The sequence below is a fragment of the Camelus ferus genome, chromosome 14, assembly GCF_009834535.1.
Source record: "Camelus ferus isolate YT-003-E chromosome 14, BCGSAC_Cfer_1.0, whole genome shotgun sequence".
NCBI classification, from domain to species: Eukaryota; Metazoa; Chordata; class Mammalia; order Artiodactyla; family Camelidae; genus Camelus; species Camelus ferus.
Genome location: NC_045709.1, coordinates 48255367 through 48276702, shown reverse-complemented (window position 1 = coordinate 48276702; position 21336 = coordinate 48255367). Strand labels below are relative to the sequence as shown.

At 38.5% G+C, this 21336-nt stretch overlaps 2 protein-coding genes across 3 annotated transcripts in view; one reads left to right on the top strand and one right to left on the bottom strand.

The window, feature by feature from the left end:
* The first annotated feature begins 550 nt into the window (after nucleotides 1-550).
* NDFIP2 (Nedd4 family interacting protein 2) overlaps nucleotides 551-21336 on the top strand; it is a 56683-nt gene continuing 35897 nt past the window's right edge. The window contains exon 1 of one of the 2 annotated variants that reach the window (XM_014557141.2): nucleotides 551-975. In XM_014557141.2, coding sequence (XP_014412627.1) covers nucleotides 655-975 — 321 coding nt within the window. In that variant the 5' untranslated portion in view covers nucleotides 551-654. The remainder of the gene's footprint in view (nucleotides 976-21336) is intronic. The other variant, XM_006182150.3, reaches the window with a different exon arrangement.
* On the bottom strand, nucleotides 6979-7642 carry LOC102516701 (60S ribosomal protein L23a). Its single transcript, XM_032496833.1, is given in 2 exon segments — nucleotides 6979-7463; nucleotides 7466-7642. Coding segments are annotated over 2 exon segments (462 nt in total). The 5' UTR covers nucleotides 7485-7642; the 3' UTR covers nucleotides 6979-7020.

The window sequence follows — 21336 nt, the reverse complement described above, 5'->3', positions numbered from 1 at the left end:
CTGTCGGAGACACACGTAGTAGGACGTGTGTGGTTTACTAGATAGTGAGACAGTCTTACAACGTTGCACACAAAGTGATTTCTTACTGTTAAACCCTTCGCAATTATTGATGTGAATAAGACCACAAAAGTCCTGTATTCTTTCATTATTTTCTTGTATTCTTCCAGTAACCTAGGGCTCTAGAAGCCTCGTTCCTTGGCGAGATACATGAATACCGCTAAAGAGTCCCTGCTGAATTCTTAAATCTCTCACTACCATGGAGACAACCCCGACCTAAAAACAAGCCCCCCCAAAACAAAAACAAAAACCTTAAAAAGATATCCCTTATCTCACGAATGATTTTAATAAGCATTTTAGGAATGTCCTAGAAATGGATCTCTCTGCATTGTCCTAGGCTGGGTGACAGCGTGACCTGTTCTCAGGTGTTCTAGGAATGCGTCCCTTCTCGCCTCCACACATCTGTCTCTGTGCAGTGTGACTGTGCCTGCGCGAAACCCGTCCAACAGAAAACACCAATCAAGGACGGTGACTTTTTTCGCCCTCCTTTTGCCACCGCCCACTCCCGACTGGCTGACAACCTACACGGCTCCCCCGGACTTTCCTGACTTTTCCATCTCCTCCCACCCAGCTAACCCCCCTCGACTCGCGACGCGGATGGGCCGCCGGAGGACCCTGCGAGCATGCGCGACCATCCCGAGCATGCTCAGTAGCGCGCGCGGCGCCCCGGAGCTTTTCCTCCGAGCAGCGGCCGACGCGGAGGTTTCTGCGGCTTCTGCGGCAGCGACGGGAAGTGAGGCGGCCCGGCCGGGCGACCGCGGCGCGGGGAACAGAGGCGGAAGGGTCGCTGCGGCGACGACGTCGTCGACTAGGGCGACCGAGGGGGCTGAGCGCCGAGGGGACTCGCCCGCTCGGAAGCCAGATCCCGAGCCGGGCAGGATGGATCACCACCAGCCGGGGACTGGCCGCTACCAGGTGGTGAGTTCCTTGGCCCCAGCCCGGGCCTCCAGCGCCGCCGGGGACCCCGGGATTGCCTCCCACTGCGGCCCCGAGAGTCCCTTTCCTGAGTTATTCCCGGAGGGGACGTGCTGGCTGATTTATTTTTGGCTCTTCTGGCAGGACCTTGCTTCCTTCACACCCCTTGGATGGAGCCTGCCTGTGACTCCTTTGAGACCCTTCCCTCTCGACTCAAGTCTCCTAGCTCCGCATCCCTCACCCGCACCCTACTCCCGACCCCTCCCTTTAAAACTTCTGTTGTATTTCTCACTCTCGGTCATTTCGTTATTCCCTGATCCAGCCCCTTCAGAGATATTCCCGTGGATTGTGTGCTGGAAATGGTGCTGAGTTCTCATACCTGCTGGGAAGGTGATCGCCGTCATAGATGGAGTGGGTGGGGAAGAGGGAGATGTAAGCATTACGTAGGGTGGGATATGGATTTAGTAAAAATACGTGGGTTTAAAGGTTGTGCAACTGTGCAGAATAGTCGTGGGACTGATCTTGTCTCAGCTCTAGTTAACCTTGTCATTTTGTCTTTGTTTTGTTAGAATTAAAAGTGACTACTCTTTTCCCTATCGCTTTTTAAAAATAATTCCATTGGCTGGACGGGGAACAGAGGAAATTTTACTAGAAAAAATTCCTAATCTTGTTTGAAAAATTATTTTCCTTAAATACAAGGTTTTCCAGTTTAACCATATAGACCTTTGTATGTTGAACTGAGTGAGAAGTGACCCTCTGTATTTTCTGTGTCAGTTTTTCTAATAGATTTTTTCCCTAGTATTCTGGTGTCATTGGAGAGTCCTATTGTAAACCCTACTTTAGAAAAAGGACTCAGCAATAGGTGTTTATTGCAGCTAGGTAGCATGTTATTCTGTAAACTTTGAGGTGGTAATTTAGTTAAACCTATTTACTGAGGGAGAGGAGAAAAACGTTAATAGTCGCTCCTGTGGTGCAATTAATAGTACTGTTTGTGAAATTTGCAAATGTAGATTTGTTAGTGCAGGTTTCACCTGTTAAATCTATTTGCACAGGTGAGACTTAGTTGTGAACTAAGAATTTCTATTAGTGTGTGTTTTGAGAAATATGAAGGCTACTGAAGGGTGAAACCCTAATATGTATAATTTGGCATTTTTCTCCTAAGATAAAAGCTCATGGTGCTTCCATTTCGTCTGGCTTACATCTGGTAAAACCTCCAAATGATGTATATTCTGAATTCTGTGAAAGTTTATCAGTTTTTTTTCCATAACAGTTTGGAAAATATTGCTGCAGTATGGGAATGCATTTTCAAGTTGTCTGTGTATACACTATCGGTGGTTTGATTTTTTTTTTTTAATAAAGGCATTCCTGTTTTCGCAGATGTTGGCAAAAATAAAATGCAGTAGGTAAATATGAATACTATTAACAGTGGGACTTGTTTCTTTTTTAAAATTGTATTGATTTATTTTATTTTGTTGGGGAGGGTTGGTAATTAGGTTTATTTATTAATTTTTTAATGGAGGTACTGGCAGTTGAACCCAGGGCCTTGTAGGCATGCAGTATACCACTGGGCTCTATACGCCCCCCCTTTTGGGGGGTGGGGTCTTGTTTCTTTCTGTAATCTCTTTTCTTTCCTGTTCCTGTTTCTTTCCTTTAATTGTGTTAGCTGATTCGAATTGTTCTTTGGGAGTTTTGCTGATCAGAATCAACTATGTTCTCTTATGCAAATCACTACCCAAAACATTTTTATGTATCCGTGCCTTCAAGTAATTTATTATAGTGTCATATTTGCTCTCACTAGTTATGATTAGTTGACCTAATAATTATTTTTAGGAATTCCTAACACCAAAATATTGGAAATTGTTCTGTCAGTTTTAAGATATTTTCTTTTTCTCTACAAATTCCTTTCAAAATAAGTGAACAATATCATATTATATTGCCTTTTTTTTTTCTTTAAACTGGAGATGTGTCCTACATAGACTTTGAATGGGTGGAGGCATTCCTTCAGAGCAGAGGGCAAAAATCTGTCTAAGGTTACTTCTTGCTTTAAGTAGGTAGGACATCAATTTGTTTTCCTTGTAAGGCAAAGTGTTTGAGAATTTAGCACAGTTTAAATTTGGATTTTAATTCCTGTTCTTGTGTAATTGCATAGTAATTTCATCTGTCTAGTATAACTTTTTATTTTTCTAATGGAGGTATTGGGGATTGAACCCAGGACTCTGTGCATACTAAGCACGTGCTCTGTTACTATGCTATTATTCTTCCCTCTGACTATTATAACTCTTGGTTTTGTTGAGAATGGCTTGATCAATAACTGTATCTAGGTGTATTCTAGGTATATTACAGGTGTATGCTTCTGCTTCCCTCCCCGCAAACTGCTGGAGATGTATCCTTAGACTTTGAATGGGTGGAGGCATTCCTTCAGAGCAGAGGGCAAAAAAAGAAAAGGAAGGAAGGAAAGAAAGAAAGAAAGAAAAAGGAAGAAAGAAAGAAAGAGAAAGAGAGAGAGAGAGAGAAAGAGAGAAAGAAAGAAAAATCTTAGTTGGTTTCCAGTAAGCTAGGGACCAGTCAGTAGCTCTGGCTTATATGGCTTATATGATGAATACAACTGTTGTGTGGTGCCTTTAGCTCAGTTTTTTTTTTTTTTTTTTTTGACTCTGGAATGATGAATAAACTTGAGTGATAAACAATTTCAATTGTTGAATGTTTAGAGATAACCAAGTAGGAGATAAGAAAACATATTTGGGAGTGAAATGGTATATGATGTTATATTAATTTTTCACTTACTGATAGGGTTAAAATTTAGGTCTCCATATTGATAAGTTAACAGTGATGCCCAGGACCCTCAGAATGACTTACTACCATTAACCAATTCACAAGCTTTAGGTGGAAACTGCTATTTCTGTGGTTTCTTTTTCTCCTCCGTTATTAAAAGTGTCTGAAGTTTGTTGAGTAAAGCAGTGATAATGATATACAGCTACAAATAGAAAAGCCTTGATTTGGTACCCTTCTAATTTCAGAAAAAGCCAGGTATGATGTGTAGGTCCACTGTGTTATGGGAAATTCGGTTTTTTGGGTAGGAAATGGACAATGTTGCCAAACTATGAAGTAGTTGACTTGGCTTAGAGTAGATTTCAGAATGATGTTAATAGATGGTCTTAGAAGATTTATAATGTATATAAGCATATGAAAATGTATTTGCATGTTAAAACCATGAGAGATTCTGCAGTAAAGATGGTGGTTTGGATTTGTTACATCTAGTTCTTTCTAAACTTTGACCACAGATTTTTAAGGAAAACTTTAAGAGTACATTAATATTTCCAAGACGTTAGTTTTTCTATAAAAATAATGAAGTATTCATACTGTGATGATATACTTTGCCTTTATATATGGTGAATTAGAGTTGCCCCTGATAAATCAGCTGAGAAGGAGGTTGACTATTGATAATTAAATAACCCCACACCTTTTAAAGTCATCTGTGCTCATATTTAGGTTGTACTGTTGACCGTTTGTCAGCCATTGGCTTAGTTATCTAGCATCTTGAAGCCTGTTTCCTCATATGGGAATTATATAATGTAATAAATGTAAAAGATGTAGTATAGAGACTGTATATGTAAATATAGTATGATAAATATTATGAATAATGTAAGGTTACTAAACTATCAAATATTGTATATATTTCAATTTTTGCTGGTGACTACCTTTTTGTCTCTTGTTTTATTTAGCAACGTGAATATCAACTAGTTCTTTGTTGTCCATGTCAAGAGCTCGGAAAAGTCTTAAGATTTGATTTTACCATATTTACAAGCTACTAGTTAGTCTGTTAATGTTTCATGGTTCCTGGCAGAAAAATGGGAGACTCCCAGGTCAGAAACAAATGATGTCATTACTCATAGCACTACAGACTCATGAAAGTCAGCACATTTGTGATGGTTTTCTGCTGCGTCCAGCGCAGCTTGGGACCATGTCTGAGGACGGGCGATGCAAGACTTAAGAAACAAACAGACAAAGTAAAGAGCAAAGATGGGACCAGGGGACTCAAGATCTCGTGGATCCAGAGTCCTGAAAGCCTGGTCAACATCATATTTATTAGAAGTATACAGCTCAGAAAAAAAATGTGATCAAAGAGGTGAGGCTTTAGATATTCCATGCGATAAGCACTAAGTTCTGCTTGCTGAGTAGCTGATTAATTTCAGACCTATCCCTTCCAGGAGCAATCACCCTCCTTGGGTTATGCAGAATTTCTAAATCTATCCTGTTATTGCCTATGGGACATCTTGAGATAGCAAATATTTCCCCTGGGCTTAACCACACGCTTTCATGCCAGAACAAAGTTCTGTTAATGGATGATCTGTCTTTCCAGGACCGTCCATTGTTTTACCCTAAGGAGATATCTGCCCTCCTTTGTGCCCTTATGGTCAATCTCAGGATTGCTCACCACAAATTGTCTTTAGCATAATATGTGCTATAGGTCATCTACTGCATAAAACATTAAAACAAAGCAAGCATGTGCATTTTAAGCAAGCTAGTGTGAATATAATATTTTAAGCTCATGGAAATTTAGGTGCGGCTTGTTTTCCAGCTGTTCGTTTTCCAGCAGCTTGTTTTCCAGCAGCTTGTTTCCCAGCAGTTTTCCTTGTAACCAGGTCTCATGAGGGTGATGAGTCTAGATGGATGCACATAGTGGGTCACAGCTGAGGAACCAGGACCAAGAATCCAGCACTTTTTTTTTTTTTTTTAAATGAAGCTGCAAACATTGTAGCAGACAACAAGCAAGCTAGTTTACCTCTCCTTGGGAGGGCAGTTGTGTGCTGTGGTAACCTTGACCTTCTTTGTTGCCTAAGTGACTTACTATAAGAATCCTCTCAGTCATGAACTAGATAAGCTTTACAGACTGTCACACTCAACAAGAATGTGCAGGGACACTCAGGCCCATGGCGGACTGCGTTACCCAGTAGTACATGTTCTGGATGAAATAACATAAAGTGATTTTTAGGTGCAGTCGTTTACTTTTGTTTTCCATTTTAAAGAAGTATTGCAGTTTATGGCTCTCTAGTTACTGCCTTCTTCTCTTGGCTCAGCTAGATTCCTTTGAACTTATCCATATCCTTTATCTGGTTTACATTCTTACCACGCCTCTTTTACATCAGCAACGTTTTCCATTGCTTAACCTAATAGGTACTTTTCTTCTTGCTTAATTTCTTTTACATTGGCACTGTGGACTTTCTCCTTGAAAGTCCTTCCTAATTCCTGATACGAAGGAGTTTTCTACTCTGAACTTCTCTGACTTTTCTTCTCTGCATGAACTCACTTTGCACATGTCCTTAAATGTTGGTGCTTTCTGTGGCATGGACTATGGTAATAGCCTGCTTACCACTTTCTTCCTTCATCTGACCATCCTTCAGTATATTGCTTACACTGCATGAATTATATTTGTAGAATATATATTTGATGTTCATTTCTTTGCTCAAAAAATCTTCAGTGGCCTCTTACTGAATTCACCCTCCTTCCCTCCATTTAATATGAAAACTTACAAATATATACAAAGGTTGAAAGAATTGTACAGTTCTCCCATAGACCATATGCCAGTTATGGGTTCTGCAGTTACTAATAGTTTGTTTTATTTGTGTCATTGTATATCTGTCAATCCATGTTATTTTTTGATGCTTACAAAGTAAGTTGCAGATACCAGTGTACCTCACTTATCATTAGCCTAGAGTTCACTATTTCTTTTTTTAAAACATTTTTTATTGAGTTATAGTCATTTTACAATATTATGTCAAGTTCCAGTGTAGAGCACAAGTTTTCAGTTATACATGAACATACATATATTCATTGTCACATTTTTTTCTCTGCATACATATATTCATTGTCACATTTTTTTCTCTGTGAGCTACCACAAGATCTTGTATATATTTCCCTGTGCTATACTGTATAATCTTATCTATTCTGCATATGCCTGTCAGTATCTACAAATTTTGTAGAGTTCACTATTTCTTTTTTTTTTTTAGTGAAAATTTTTATATTTAGAATTAGCCAGCTAGGCTGAGTTTAGTTGATTCCAATTTTGTTGGCAACATCCAAAGCATCATAGTCAGGAGCCAGTCGTACATATGCCTTCGTCTCTCCATCAGGCCTGATCAGGGTATCGACCTTAGCCATGTCAATGTCATAGAGCTTCTTCACAGCCTGTTTGATCTGGTGATTGCTGGCCTTGACATCCACAATGAACACAAGTGTGTTGTTGTCTTCTATCTTCTTCATAGCTGACTCGGTGGTCAGGGGGAACTTCATGGCATAGTGGTCAAGCTTGTTTCTCCTAGGGACACTCTTCTGAGGAGGTTTGGGCTGCCTTCTGAGCCGCAGTGTTTTGGGCCATTGGAACGTGGGTGACGTCCGAATCTTCTTTTTTTTGTGGCTGTGGATGGCTTTCAGCACTGCTTTCTTGGCCTTCAAAGCCTTTGCTTTGGCTTCAGCTTTGGGAGGGACGGGGGTTCCTTCACTTTTGGCACCATCTTTGTGAAAAGGGTTTCCGAGTTCTGTTCCCACAGGCTTATCGAGTTCACTATTTCTTTATGGTTCTTTTTCTTTGGGATAAAATTGGCATATAGTGAAATGCACAAATCTTCTATGACCTATTGGATGAGTTTTGACAAGTACATACACCTGTATAACCCAAACCACTTTTAAAATATAGTGCAGGGATCAGCAGACTACATTCCAACTCCTGTTTTTATAAATACAGTTTTATTGTAGCACAGCCATGCCCAGGCATTTACAGTGGCAGAGCTGGGTATTTGAGGGAAAGCCCACAAAGCCTGAAATATTTTGCTATTTTGTCCTTTACAGACAGTTTACTGACCGCTGGGATAGAACATTACTGTCACCTTTGAGAGTTCCCTCTTGACCCTTCCTTGTTGAGTCCTATCCACCAGGTGATTGTTACTGTTTTTTTTTCCCCATTTCAGGTTAGCTTTGCCGGTTCTAGAATTATACAGCATATAGTCTGCAGAGCTTCTTTCATTCTCCATGAAATTTTGGAGATTGATCCATGTTATTGTGTATATCAGTAGCGCATCCCTTTTTATTGTTGAATAGTGTACTGTATAAATTATATGATATACTACAGTTTGTTTATCCATTACTCTGTTGATGGACATTTGGGTTGTTTCCAGTTTTGGGCTATTATGGGTAAAGCTGTTAGGAATATTCTTGTACAAATCTTTTTGTGGACATATGTTTTCATTTCTCTTGGGTGGAATTACTGGGGTAACAGGGTATATTTATGCTTAATTTTATAAGAAACCACCAGACTTTTTCCCAAATCTGTGTATCACTTCCAAGTGTATCATTTTTCACTTACACCAATAGTATGAAAGTTTTGGCTGCTTTACCTCCTTGACAAAATTTAGTGTTGTCAGTCTTTTTAATTTTAGTCATTCTGGTGGGCTTATTGGATTTTGAAGTGTAAATTGCTGTTCTTAACATACAAGTTCCTTGAGTTGACCTCCCATACAAATACAATGTCACATCTTCTCAATCCCCTCTCCTAATTATTGTGTACTACCTGCTGGAGTCCAGCAGGGCATACGTATTGTAAGTTTTTCAACCATAATGTATTCTCTCTTACTTCCCTGACTTTACATATGTCTATTTCCATCTAAAGTTCTGTGCCACACCTCTCTGGTTTATTTGCCTTTTAAAATCCTGTTCCTAAATGTAAAAACTCCTACGAAATTATAATTGGAAGAGGGAGGCAGGGCGAGTTTCTTGCATCTGTCTTCTCTACATCAAGACAGAGGAAGCGCTGAGAAATCGCAGTGTTAGAGAACTTGCTATACTGAAGTACGTTTCTGTGAGTTTTTCTACCTTCTAGACTGGTGTTTTCCTTAGAGGTGCTTCAGGTTTATGTGAATGTCTGATTTTTAAAAAGTAGGTTTTAAACTTAAAAAAACTATAACTGAGGAAATTCACACTCAAATGTGTTTAAAACCAGGTTTCCATAACTTGAAGACTAGTATCATGTTAATTTGTGTTGCCAGGGTAACTTGTTTTTGAGTGGACCCCATATTAAAGCTTCTCTGGCTATTTCTGTGCATGTAGTAGTAGTAACGGAGAGTGTGCCATTAGTTTGATTGAGTACAGCTATTTTTAAAAAAATTATACTAATGAGTAAACTACTTTAGGACACCTGCACAATGCTAGCCGTCACTTAGGCATATTTGAGCAGTACACAATCTAACAGTGGTGTAATATTTGTGCAGTAACAAGTAAGTGCATTGGAATTATATTATCACACCACATTATAGTTTATATACATATGGCACATTTTGAGTGCCACTTGTCAGAGATATTTAAGGTGTGGGAACAGTTTTTAGATACCATTATTATTGATTAACTATGAAACAAAGGTCCTATAACTCATTTATTCATTTATTTAATATATTATTAGTTTACAAATATCTGCTAAATTCTGTTTTAGGTGCTGGTGAACAAGGCAGTTAAGTTCTTGTCTTATGGATCATATTTTGGTGGCAGGGAGGCAGATAATTAAGTAAGCATAATTTCAAACAGTAATAAATGATTTAAAGAAAATGAAGCAGAACAATAGTAGAATAATATATAGAATATTAGAACAAAATAATAATAGAACAAAGCTGTCTTTTTGCATTATGTCAGAAATATGCCGAGAACTCAACTAAGTGCCTCACACATACGAGCACGTTTCCTTAGCACACTTCTGTGGGGTGTATAAGTCATGATCCTCATTTTGCAGATGAAAAACATGAGACATAAAGAGATTAAATAATAGGCATGTGTGTGGATCCAGGTGTAATGGATCTTGGTATTTTAGTTTTATATTGTGGTGTAACAAACTAAGCACAAGCATTTTATTATGCTTCAAGATTCTTTGGCTTGGCCCCGATCAGCAGAGCGATTCTTCGGTGCCATGCGATGTTAGCTGGGGCTGCAGCCATTTTGGGGCTTGATTGGGCTGGATCATTGAAGATGGCTCACTCACTTGGCTAGCAATTGATGATGACTACTGACTAGGAGCTCAACTGGGACTGTTGAATATTAATCATTTCAATTCTCCTCTGTGTGTTCTCTTCATGTGCCCTCCCAGTGTGACCTTGGCCTTTCACATAGAAGGAAGAGGAAGCTGCCATTCCTCTTAAGCCTTAGGCTTACAAGTCCAGAATGTCATTTTGCTGTGTTGTGTTGGTTAAAGCAATCATAAGTCCAGCCCAGATTCAAAGGGAGAGAAAATAAATTTCAGTTCCCAATGAGGAAGTGGCATGCATGTGCATAGAGGCAAAAAATTGATGGTGGCCATCTTTGGAGATGATACCACCACACCAGTTGGTTTGACCCCTCCGTTGATTGGAATCAGGATTATCAGGGAACTCCATCCACTGTGAAGGTGTGACATTCAGGCTGAGACTTGACTGAAATGTTCTAGTCGGTGAGTATTTGAAGTGTAATAATGGAAGGTTTGTTGGTTTAAGAAATATGAAGACAACTGTGTGTCTAAGAGCATGGTGAAGGGAGATGGCTCAGTGAAATGGGACAAAATAAAGAAAGAAACTTTATGCTGAATTTGATAGAAGAATGGAACTCTTGTTTATGATTTTTATTTCATGAAAGCAAGTCAAGTCCAGCTACATACTTTGCAAGGCACAATGCCAAATGAAAATGTGGGGCCCTGGCCGGGAGTAGGAAAGCCAGTCTCGCCTTCCTACAGGTCTGCTGTCTTAACCCACAACAGACAGATGACCCCCATGGGGTTGCAACCTCCATGCCAAAACTTGTTCGATACCTGAATTGGCAAAAGGCAAGGGAAGCTGCTGGTTTCCCCATGAATGTGTTATAGAGATGCCAGCCTGGGATGGGAATGGCCACCGCCTTGCCATACCCCTAGTCGTAGGGTGAGGATGGGGAGGTTGAGGTGCAACCACGGGGTTCTGCTGACTCAGATTCTTTCCTGGGGAGGTGGACTACTTCTGAGCTGAGGTGCTCAGCCCCCGGCACATGCTCTGTTTTCTCATTGGAGTTCACTTATAAAACTTGGATTCAAAGATGAAATTATTAAGAATTAAAAGTGACCATAGAGCATTAACCCCCAAGCATGGGGCCTTCCCGTGGCAGGGTTCTATGTGACTACACTGGTCTTGTGCTCATCAAGAGGGCCCTGAAAGTAGCCTCATTGTGGGGGTAGTGGTGGTGGTGGTGATCTAGATCAGGGTCAGCAAACTTCTGTAAAGGACCAGATGGGAAATATTTTAGGCTTTCCAGACTGCGTGGTCTCTGTCACAACTGTGTACCAAATCTGTAATAGTGCAAAAGTATCCATACTTAATATGTAAACAAGTTAATATGGCCTTGTCCCAATAAAACTTTATTTACGAAAACAGATGGCAGGCTGGATCTAGCCTGCTGGCTGCAATTTGCCCACCCTGATGTAGATGATAGAAGAGTGTTCCTCATACAGGCCTTAAGTTTGGACCTGTTGCAGGATGCTTCTGAGAAGTTAATTTTTTATTTCACCCAGTCTCCAAATAAACCCTCGGGAATGTGGTAACGTTGTATGTATCACTTACTTCTACCTGGTAATTGGGCAGGCACTTAATTTGTCACTAGAATTGGGATGGAGACCCCAGAGTATAAAATTTCCTAGGAGAATGGCAAAGACAGGATCCTCATGTATGAGAAAGTCTTCATTCTGTTGGAATGATCACCTCATTGAGGCCGTTTAAAATCACTACACCCCCTTCACAGTACTCCCTAGCCCCATTTCCTGTTTCAGTTTTTTCCATGGTACTTATCATCACCTGATATTCCAAATATTTTGCTTGTTTAATTCCTACCTCTTTCCTCCTCCTGAACGTAAGCTTCATGAAGACAGGGATTTTTGTCTGTTTTGTTCACTGCTGTTATCTTTCAGTATCTGGCGTATGGTAGGCATTTAGGAAGTATTTGATAAGAACAACGGAATGCATGGTGCTAGCTCAGGACTAACTCTAGACTCAAAACCTTGCCTGTGTTATTTTATCCTAATTCTTATTGTTTATATTTGTTTTTTTCTTTGTTACTGAGACTTGGGTTCTCTCAGGGTGTGTGTGTGTGTGTGTGTGTGTGTGTGTGTGTTTTGTATTATCTTCCAGCTTAACATTACATGGCTTAGTGTATGTATCTCTCCCCCCACCCCATATATACACGCGTATACATACACATGCACACATACACACATATGATTGACACCCCCATAGAGCTGTTCAGTAAGGAGCCCATGAAGCCATGTGCAGTGGCCCTGCTTAGTATCTTTATTAATTGTGGAGTTGTGGGTACTGCTTTGATTTTCCTCATCTGTTTTACATTAATTCTTTAGAGATTATTTTCTTTTTATTCTTTCCTTAATATCACATCTGCCTGCTAAAACCTTGTCTGATTATACATGTATTAATTATGTATTGTTTTAGAATTTTGTTTATATTGTACATATGTAGGCCTGACTTAAATAAAAATAACTGTGGGATACATTCTGCTGACCTTTATTAAATGTCTGTTCAGTCAAAAGGTCATAATTAAGGCTAGCCTGTCTACCATGTGACTGTAAGTCATCCTCTATGTTTTCATGCCTTGTTGTTATGGTTTCTTCCGAAAGTTTGATCACTTAGCTGGAATTAAGGTGTGGGTAAAGTTCTTGTTAGAGACATGCCAAATGCAAGTTGGGAAATGCTGCAGTAGTCTGAGATTTACTATCAGATTATTTCAAGGTTCTGACTTGCTTACTTTTGAGATTGTTTGAACGTCAACAATTTCATATTTTAAAACTTTAGGAATGTGCTGTGGTTGATTTTGTCTATGGTGTTTCTCCAGAATTACCCACAACTTCATGTAAAGAAATTGTGCTGTTTGGCAGAGGCTTTGAGAACAAGGAAATAAACTGTATGGTTTTACCTCTTTACTAATTTTGAGGCTCTTAGAACTTGTAGTCTATTGGATGTTAGACTGAAGAAATCCAATAGTTTCTATAAAACATTTGTTCTCATTTGGGTAAAGCTATCATTTATATCAGCCTGACTTTTTGTGTGATTTCCACAAAAGGAGAAGGATTAACACTTGAAATGACATTTGAGACCCTTTAAAATTTTTGTCTGTAGCCTTTAGAGAACATGAGCCTCTCCTTACCTCACCCCTGCTTCATTTGTTACTGCACTGCACACGGCAGTATTGTGAACTGTAATACTTCTGTTCCCTTGCCCCATACCTCTCCACCCACCACTCCATACCGTGCTCTCCCTTGCCTTCTGGCATTTGAACTTATTTCACTTTTCTCTTTTTTTCTTCCTTCTTCCATGGTGAACTTTTATTCTTTATTTAGATCTATTTAAATGTTGTTTTCTCCAGAAAACCTTCCTTCACTCTCTGCCTCTCACTTCCATTTCCTACCCTTTACTACCAAGTTCTCTGCATCACCCCTCCCCCTGCCCCCACTCTGCACTTATCCCTGTCTTAGTCCTTATTCCCTGGTAAGTATTTTGTAAACTCAGTGCGTGAGATTACTGGTATCTTACAAAGTGAACAGTTTCCCAGAGTTCTCTTACATGAAAGTAACAATGTATTGTTTAGGACATACAGTCCTTAATTAGGGAATGTGCTGTGCCTTTAGAGTAGTGCTAGGGATTCTGTTTAGTTGAATTCCGATATTTTTTCACACTTTCTTACCTGACTGGTGACTTGCATTTGCAAGATAGTTAACCATGGTTAGGTTATTTGGCTTACTTACAGAAAGAAGGAAAGTAAACTTTCCAGATACTGTGGAAGTAGTTAGTGATCGTTTTCTTCCACCTTCTCATTTTGCAGAGGACTGCTGGAGGGAGGATCTGCTCAAGGTTACGCAGCACAGTTTGGAGTTGACAGATTTTATTTCATTACTTGTAAGCATATCAGCTGAGTTAAAATATATCAAAGATCCTGGGAAATAGAACTTTCATTATGATTAACTTCCTTTTATTCATGGCGATGCCAGATATGAGGAGTCCCGGATGGTATAGGATGAGCCTCGTCCTCACTAGCTACTGAGTGAACCCAGACAGCCTGATTGTCCAGAACCCAAACTCAGTGCTCGTTCTGTGGGCTGGATTCAGCTTGTAGGTGAGTTTTCTTTGACCAGCATATGGTTTTTAAAATCCAAATAATTCAGGCATACTGTTTCAAAAGTTAGAGTACCAAAAGGCGACAAGGAACAGCAATCTCTTGTTTCCACGTTGTCCTCCAAGCTTTCTCCTCAGAAGAAAACAATCTTTAACTGTTTTAGCTGCTTTATTTACTTAACTCTGTATTTTTAACCTATATGTATGTATATTCTGCTACTTGTCGATTTGTTAATGTTACTTTGCTTTCTTACGTGTCTTGCTTTCCTTTCCCAGGTCATGATCTCTGTAGTCTCACCTCTTAGGTTCAAATTCTCGCTTACAAAGATTGTAACCTTGGGCCAGTTCCTTAACCTCTCTGTGCCATAGCTTCCTCATCTATAAAGGGAGGGTGGTATAGATAATTCTCTCTTAGGATTATTGTGAAAATTAAATGTATGAAAAGCACCTAATATTTGGTGAAATCAGTAATTAGTATTTATATTGTATGACTATGAAAATATTGTTCACTACTGAGTCAACTGGTGTATTTTGTATAATTTAAAAATTTTAATTCAGTTGCCTAATTTTTCTTTATTTTTCTGTGTATCTATTGTTAATTATTTACAGATCCTCTAGTCATTTTTCAGAATTTGCTTTTCAGTTATATTTTTTCGCATGGTCAAGTGTGTTGGATAATTATTAGTTCATTTATTTTGTTCTTTGAAGACATCCTTCTATCCTCCTGTTTCTGTCTATATTGTTTGTTCTCTAGGCCTGATACACAGCTGTCATGCTGAGACTTTTCCCTTCATCACTTTACTATGTTGGATTCTCTATTTTTTTTTTTTTAAATAACATCACTTTTTTTTTTTTTTTTTTTTTTGGTAGTGGGGGAGGTAACTTAGGTTTATTTATTTTTTAATGCAGGTACTGGGGGTTGAACCCAGGACCTTGTGCATGCTAGGCATGCACTCTACCACTGAGCTATGCCCTCCCCCTGGATCCTCTATTTCTTGAATTACATTCGATTTCCATTTATTTGGGATTTTTTTTAGATTGTCTTTTTTTTTTTAATTCTAATTTAATTCTTTTCTGGCAAGAGAACACAGTGTATCTCATTTCTTTTAAATTTATTGAGGCTTTTTTTTATATTATCTTGGTAATATATTATGTGCACTTGAAAAGAATGTATATTCTTCAGTTGTTGGATATAATGTATAAATGTTAGATCAAGTAGGTTCATAGTATTGTTCTGATCCTCCGTGTCTTTACTGATTTTTGTTTTTGTGTTATTCTATTCGTTGCTAAGCAAAGGGGTGTTAAAATCCACTGTGGCTGTGGAGTTATCTCCCTTTAATTATCTCAATTTCTTGCTTCACATGTTTTGAAGCTCTGTTATTACAAAATGCCCCTCTTTATCTCTGGCAATGCTCCTTGTCTTCAAGTCTGTTTTATTTGATACTAATATAGACATTCCAGCCTTCTTATTTTTCTCAGGGCATATCTTTTTCTGAATATATCTGTCTGAATCCTTAATGTGTGTCTTTTGTTGGTAGCATATAGTTGGGTCTTGCTTTTTTATTCATTGTGGCAGCCTTTGCCTTTTAACTGGAATGTTTGTATTTAATGTAATTATTGATATGGTTGGCTTACTTCTACTGTTGTATTATTTTTCTGTTTGTCCTCTTTTTTTTTTTTTTTTTTTTTTTGTCTTTTCACCCTTTTCTGCTGCCTTTTGGATCATTTGATCAAAAAATTGTCTTTAGTGTCCCCTTTTGCTATTCCTCTTTACATTATTATTACTGTTATTAATGTTAATACTATGATTATTTTTGTGCTTTCTCTAAGATAATAAATGTGAGAAGTTAGGAATGTATATATTTGATGTCCTGTCGCTTCATGTAAGATGTAAGACTTTGTGGCTGTGCAGGTCTGTGTATTCGCTTCCCGCTGCCTGCCTCCATGCTGTAGTGGTCATTTGCATTACCTGTACATTCACTGAAAACCCCAACCGATAACATTACCAGTTTTGTTTTAAATAGCAACTCATATTTTAAAAAAAACTTAAGCGGAAAAAAGAATCTTTTATGTGTACTTAGACATTTACCATTCCCTGTGCTTTCTCTTCATTCCTGAAGAAACAAGTTTCTCTTTGTTATCAATTTTTTTCAGTCTAAAGAACTTCCTTTTTCATTGGTTAAAGTGAAGATCAGCTCTAGTCAGTTCTCATCTTTCTTTCCTTTGAAATGTCTTCAGGTTAAATAATAACCTTCATTCCTGAAGTATATAGACATATATTGGGTGTAGAATTCTTGGTGGAGTTTTTTTTTTTTTTTCTTTTTTCTTTTTTCCTTTCAACCCTTTAAGATTTTGTTCCATTTTCTTATGATGACCATGATTTCTGATGAGAAACCTGTGGTTATTGGAATCATTGTTTCTCTGTATGTAGTATATTGGTTTTTTTCAGGCTGTTTCCAAAAACTTCTTTATCTTTGACTTTTAGAAGTTTTAATTATGATGTGTCTAGGTGTAGTTTTCTTTGAATTTTTTCTGTTTCAGCCTCACTCAGGTTGAATTTGTAAATTTACTTCCTTCACTACTTTGAAGAGTTATGAATGTTATTTCTGCAATTTTTTTTCCTGCTCCAGTCTCGTTTCCTTTCAGCCTCAGATTACACGTTTTCTAGACCTTTTAAAGGTTTAAAGTCCTTGTGGCTCATTTGTTTGTTAGCTTGCTAATTTTTTCAATCGTTTTTCTTTTCTGTTCTTTAGAATGGATAAATTCTGTCAATCAATTTAAATTTGCTCTTTTTCCTGTTGTCTTCATTGTGCTATGGATCCCATCCAGTGAATTTTTTATTTTATCTATTTTATTTTTCTATCAAATTTTTACATTTTGTTTGCTTGTTTATGTATTTATTTATTTTTCTCTTTAATTGCTGAGATTCCCTGTCATTTTATTGGTTTCAAGGTAATACTGCTTTACTTCCCAGAGCAGAGTTGTAACAGCTGCTTTAAAACCATTGTATGGTAACTGGAATCTGAATCATGCTGGAATTGGCATCTCTTGATTGCCTTTTCCCTGGAGAATGATTTATATTTTCTATGATTTTGTATTTCGAGTACTTGTGGGTTTTATCCTGGGTGTTCTTTCCTGTGGTCCTCTGGAAAACGTACATGTTTTGTTTTAGAGGCAGTCAACTCAACCTGGGATTGTAAGCACTGTTTCACATTCTGTGTGCAGTGGTTCACATCTAAGCTTGATTCCTCAGGCTTTTAGTCATCTGTTTTAGGTCAGTTCTGCACAAGCATGGTTCGAGGGATGGTGGTTTCCCCTCACTTTCTGATCTGCTTGGGCTCCGTTCCCTGCTTCCTCTGGCTGGAAATAGCAAGGATCCTGCTGGGGTTTTAGTGGCCCAAGACAGGTGCCTCTTCACAACTGTGGTTCTGCCTCAGAGTGAAGCTGCCAAAAGAACACAGAGGGAAACTCTCCTTTGTGAGGTTACTTCTCTGAGGTTTGACCTCCCTGCCAGTCCCTATTTTCTTTAGTGTTCAAAATGCTCAGGTCGTTGTTTTTTGGTCTTTTGTTCCAAGTTTAGAGTTGCTGTCGGTGGGAGAGTTAGGGGATCTAACACTGCCGTGCTGGAACTTGAGCAAACTGTACATTTTTGAGACCTTTGTTTTTCTACTCCCTGTATTAACTTTCTTCCTATTTTTTGTTTTGTTTTGTTTTTCTTTCATATTGGAGTTTTTTTTGGGGAGGGATATTCCTTCTTTGCTTATTTATATTCTGTAAGCTGTGTTTGTGTGTTCTTGACTTGTTGATCTAGGGTTGTGTCATTTCTTGGTGAGCCAGCCTTTTCGTTGGGGACCTCCCAAATGTCATGGTTTGCCATTTAATTGGGAAGCTATAGCAATAGTTTAGGTAAGGGGTACTGGTGCCTTGATTGGATAATTAACGGCACTAAAGAGAACTGGATGAGTGGATTCAAAGATGTGTGTGTGCACTTGGCAGCCCTCACCTCAAATTTTGCCTGTAAAAACTTTTCCCTGAAACCATCAGAGAGTTTGGAGTTTTTGAACACGAGCCACCTATTCACCTTGCTTGGCCCTGCGATAAACCTTCTCTGCTCAAAAAAAAAAAAAAAAAAAAAAAAAAAAGTATGTAGTATATGTGTATGTGTGTATTTGAATCAGCATCAGAAGTACTCATAAAGGGAATCCTATGGCAGTTAGATTACTACTGCCATAGTAATTTTTATTGGAAGTATCTTGAAATAGTCTGAAGTTAGAGACAGTAAAACCTGAATTTGGTTGACTTTGCCCCTAATTAGATGTTTCAGTTCAGTTGTTTTGTTTGTTCCATTATATATATTCATCTCAGAGGATTGTTGTTGGAACTGAAGTAGATGATATATGTAAAGTGCCTCTTTTTTAAAGTAACATTTTATTAGTCCTTTACTATGTTAGGTATTATTCTAAGTATTTAGAATAGGTGCTTATGTGTTTTTGAATCCTTATGAAAACCCTGTGAGAAAACAGACTCCATTTTGTAGATGATAAAAATGCCCAAGCAGCTCACAGAGTTGGTAAGTGCTGGTGCCTAGATTTGAGTCTAGAAAAGTTGATCCCAAAATCTATATACTTAAGCAATATGCTTCATATTTTTAGTCCATTGTAGATGGTTGAGACAGTCAGAACTGTTTGTGCCAGTATTTTGTTATTTGGCTCGTTGGTACATGATATATTCCTACACAGGGCTTTTCATTGACTTAGTTAATTAAAAACAAAATTACTGTATAATGAAATATTTTCAGATCTGTCTTTTCCCATGTTTTAGTTATGCCAACTCAGGTTTCTCTTCAAAGAAAAATTCACTCTTTAAAAAGTAAAGTTAAAATTTTAGTTTACTGGGGTTTTTCCCCTCTAAAGCTGTTTGGTAAATTTATTTTATTATGTGGGCTGAGATAGGTTTGCTGACAATTGGAATTTGAGTACCTTAGAGAACCACCTACTCAGCTTCTCTCTGGATGGTACTTTTGCTCTGGTTTCTTCAAAGACCCAAGTTATATTTTGTCTTGCACATCATTTGCTCCCAGTGCAAATCAATGCCATAATGAATTCATGTGTGTAAATTTTTACTAGAAAATGCCAATCATGTCAAGTGTTGTTGAAAACCTTGGTGTAGCAGTATTTTTTTTTTTTAACTGACAAGTGCCTTTAGAAAGGTGGCATTATAGTGATCACTGTAACCTGAGAATAAGTAGTATTTACACAGGATTAAAGAAATATATGGGGGGAAGCAGTATGGGGCACACTGCCAACTTTTGAGGGAAACAGACAGAGAATGTGTGTGTGTGTGTGTGTGTGTGTATTTGGCTCTTGATATTATGAAATTATTCAGATTGTGTATTTAGATTTATCAGCCAGTTTTTGAGGGTTTGCTTTGGCATAGAACACTTTGATGGGTGAGCCCTTTAACTCAGCATCTCAGCATGTGCTTTGCTTCCCGGATGAATCACGGACAGCAGCGTGTCTTAGTAATTGATATTTTACTGTTTAGTTTGCTGGGGAATTCTATTCTTAGCTTTTTGGTGTTTGCTAAGGAAAGAACAAAACTGTCTCTGAAGCATGTTGGTATTTTGGCCTTGCCGGTCTTGGTTCCCTGGTTTTCCTGTGATAGGATAGGCAAACTTTCGTTTTTCTTTATTCCCCCACTGCTCTAGTCATGCTGTGTTATGGCCTTGCCTCAGAGACTTGTTAAAGGTTCTAGCAATTGATGGTTTGGTATTTGTACCCATTTCCAGTACAGTATAATACCTCAAACATATGAAGTATTTAGTAACTATTGGTAGAGGAACGGATAACTGACTGAATGAATGAAAATGAATGAATCACAGAAAGAAGGGTCGAAGAGGCTCAAAGACCCAGTCAAGATTATCCAGGAGGTGGTAGATCTATATCTTAAATTCAGATTTTCTAGCATCAAATTACTTTCTTTTCTAGTTCATTTAGCAACTCCCTGATTATCTAAAAGAATGTGAAGTCAAACAAGACAGTGCACCATGCTGATTTTGTAAATGACAAATGAATGTTTATGATAAAAACTTTATCAGTATTACATGGGATTAGTTGCCATATATCCTTGCTAATAAAACTAAATCAAGCTAATTAATTATTTAGACTGGAGCTTCAGTCCACTCTATGTGAAAGAGGCTATAGCCACAGTTCTGGATTCAGTTTTCTCTAGGACTCTTTAAAGTTGGCAGAGGAAAATAAGGACCCCTTCAAAACAAACAGAATGAACAGTCAAAGATAGGAGGACAACCAGAAGGGACTAATTCTCTGGAAGCGAAAGAAAACCAATTAGAACTACACTCAGCAGTGTTGAACGTACAGTCGGCCCTCCGTATCTGGCTTCTGCAGCCTGTGGAGATGGAGGGCCGACTGCACTATACTATTTTATATGAGGGATTTGAGCATCCATGGACTCTTGGTATCTGCAGGGTGGGGGTGGGGAGTTCTGGAAAACTAGGATATACAGGGACAACTGTATTTGAGATTTGGGGTAGGATGAGTACTGAAAAAAGTTTTTTGGATTTAACAGTTAAAAGGTCATTGTCTTAGCAAGAATTGTTTGAGTAAAAGCCAGATGCTAATGGTTTGAGGAGGAAATGAGAACTAGAAGTACACAGAATATTTCTTCTTCTTCTTCTTCTAGGATGTTTGTCACTGAAGGAAAGGAAGGGCAAGATGGAAATAGTTCAAAAAGGATGGGAAAAATTTTTAATTTTATCTGGGGGCAGGTTTTTTCTTTTTTAAGTATGGTGTGAATAGAATATACACGTGGGCATAAAGAAGTTAGTGGAGAAAAGAAAGAGACATAATGTAAAGAAAAAAAATGATACTTGGGGAGGCAGGATCTTCTCTGTATGGCTGTCTGGCATTTAGGAGCAAAGAATGTAAGTGGAAACCATATGCTAAATTTAGAGATGCAGGGGAGAGAAGTTGAAGACATTTTTGCTTGAAATCCTGTTTTCCTCTGTGAAATAGGAAGCAAAGATTTTGACAGAGCCCCATGGTTGGAGATGGGGACTTGAAGGGTGGCGGAGCTTTAACACCTGCCACGGTGATGACGGCCCTGCTGGGGTTGAAACTAAATTTGTCCTTGGCACCAGTCTACACACTTACAGGATTTGCTTCCCTCCTGCTGGGAGGTAGTAGACAGT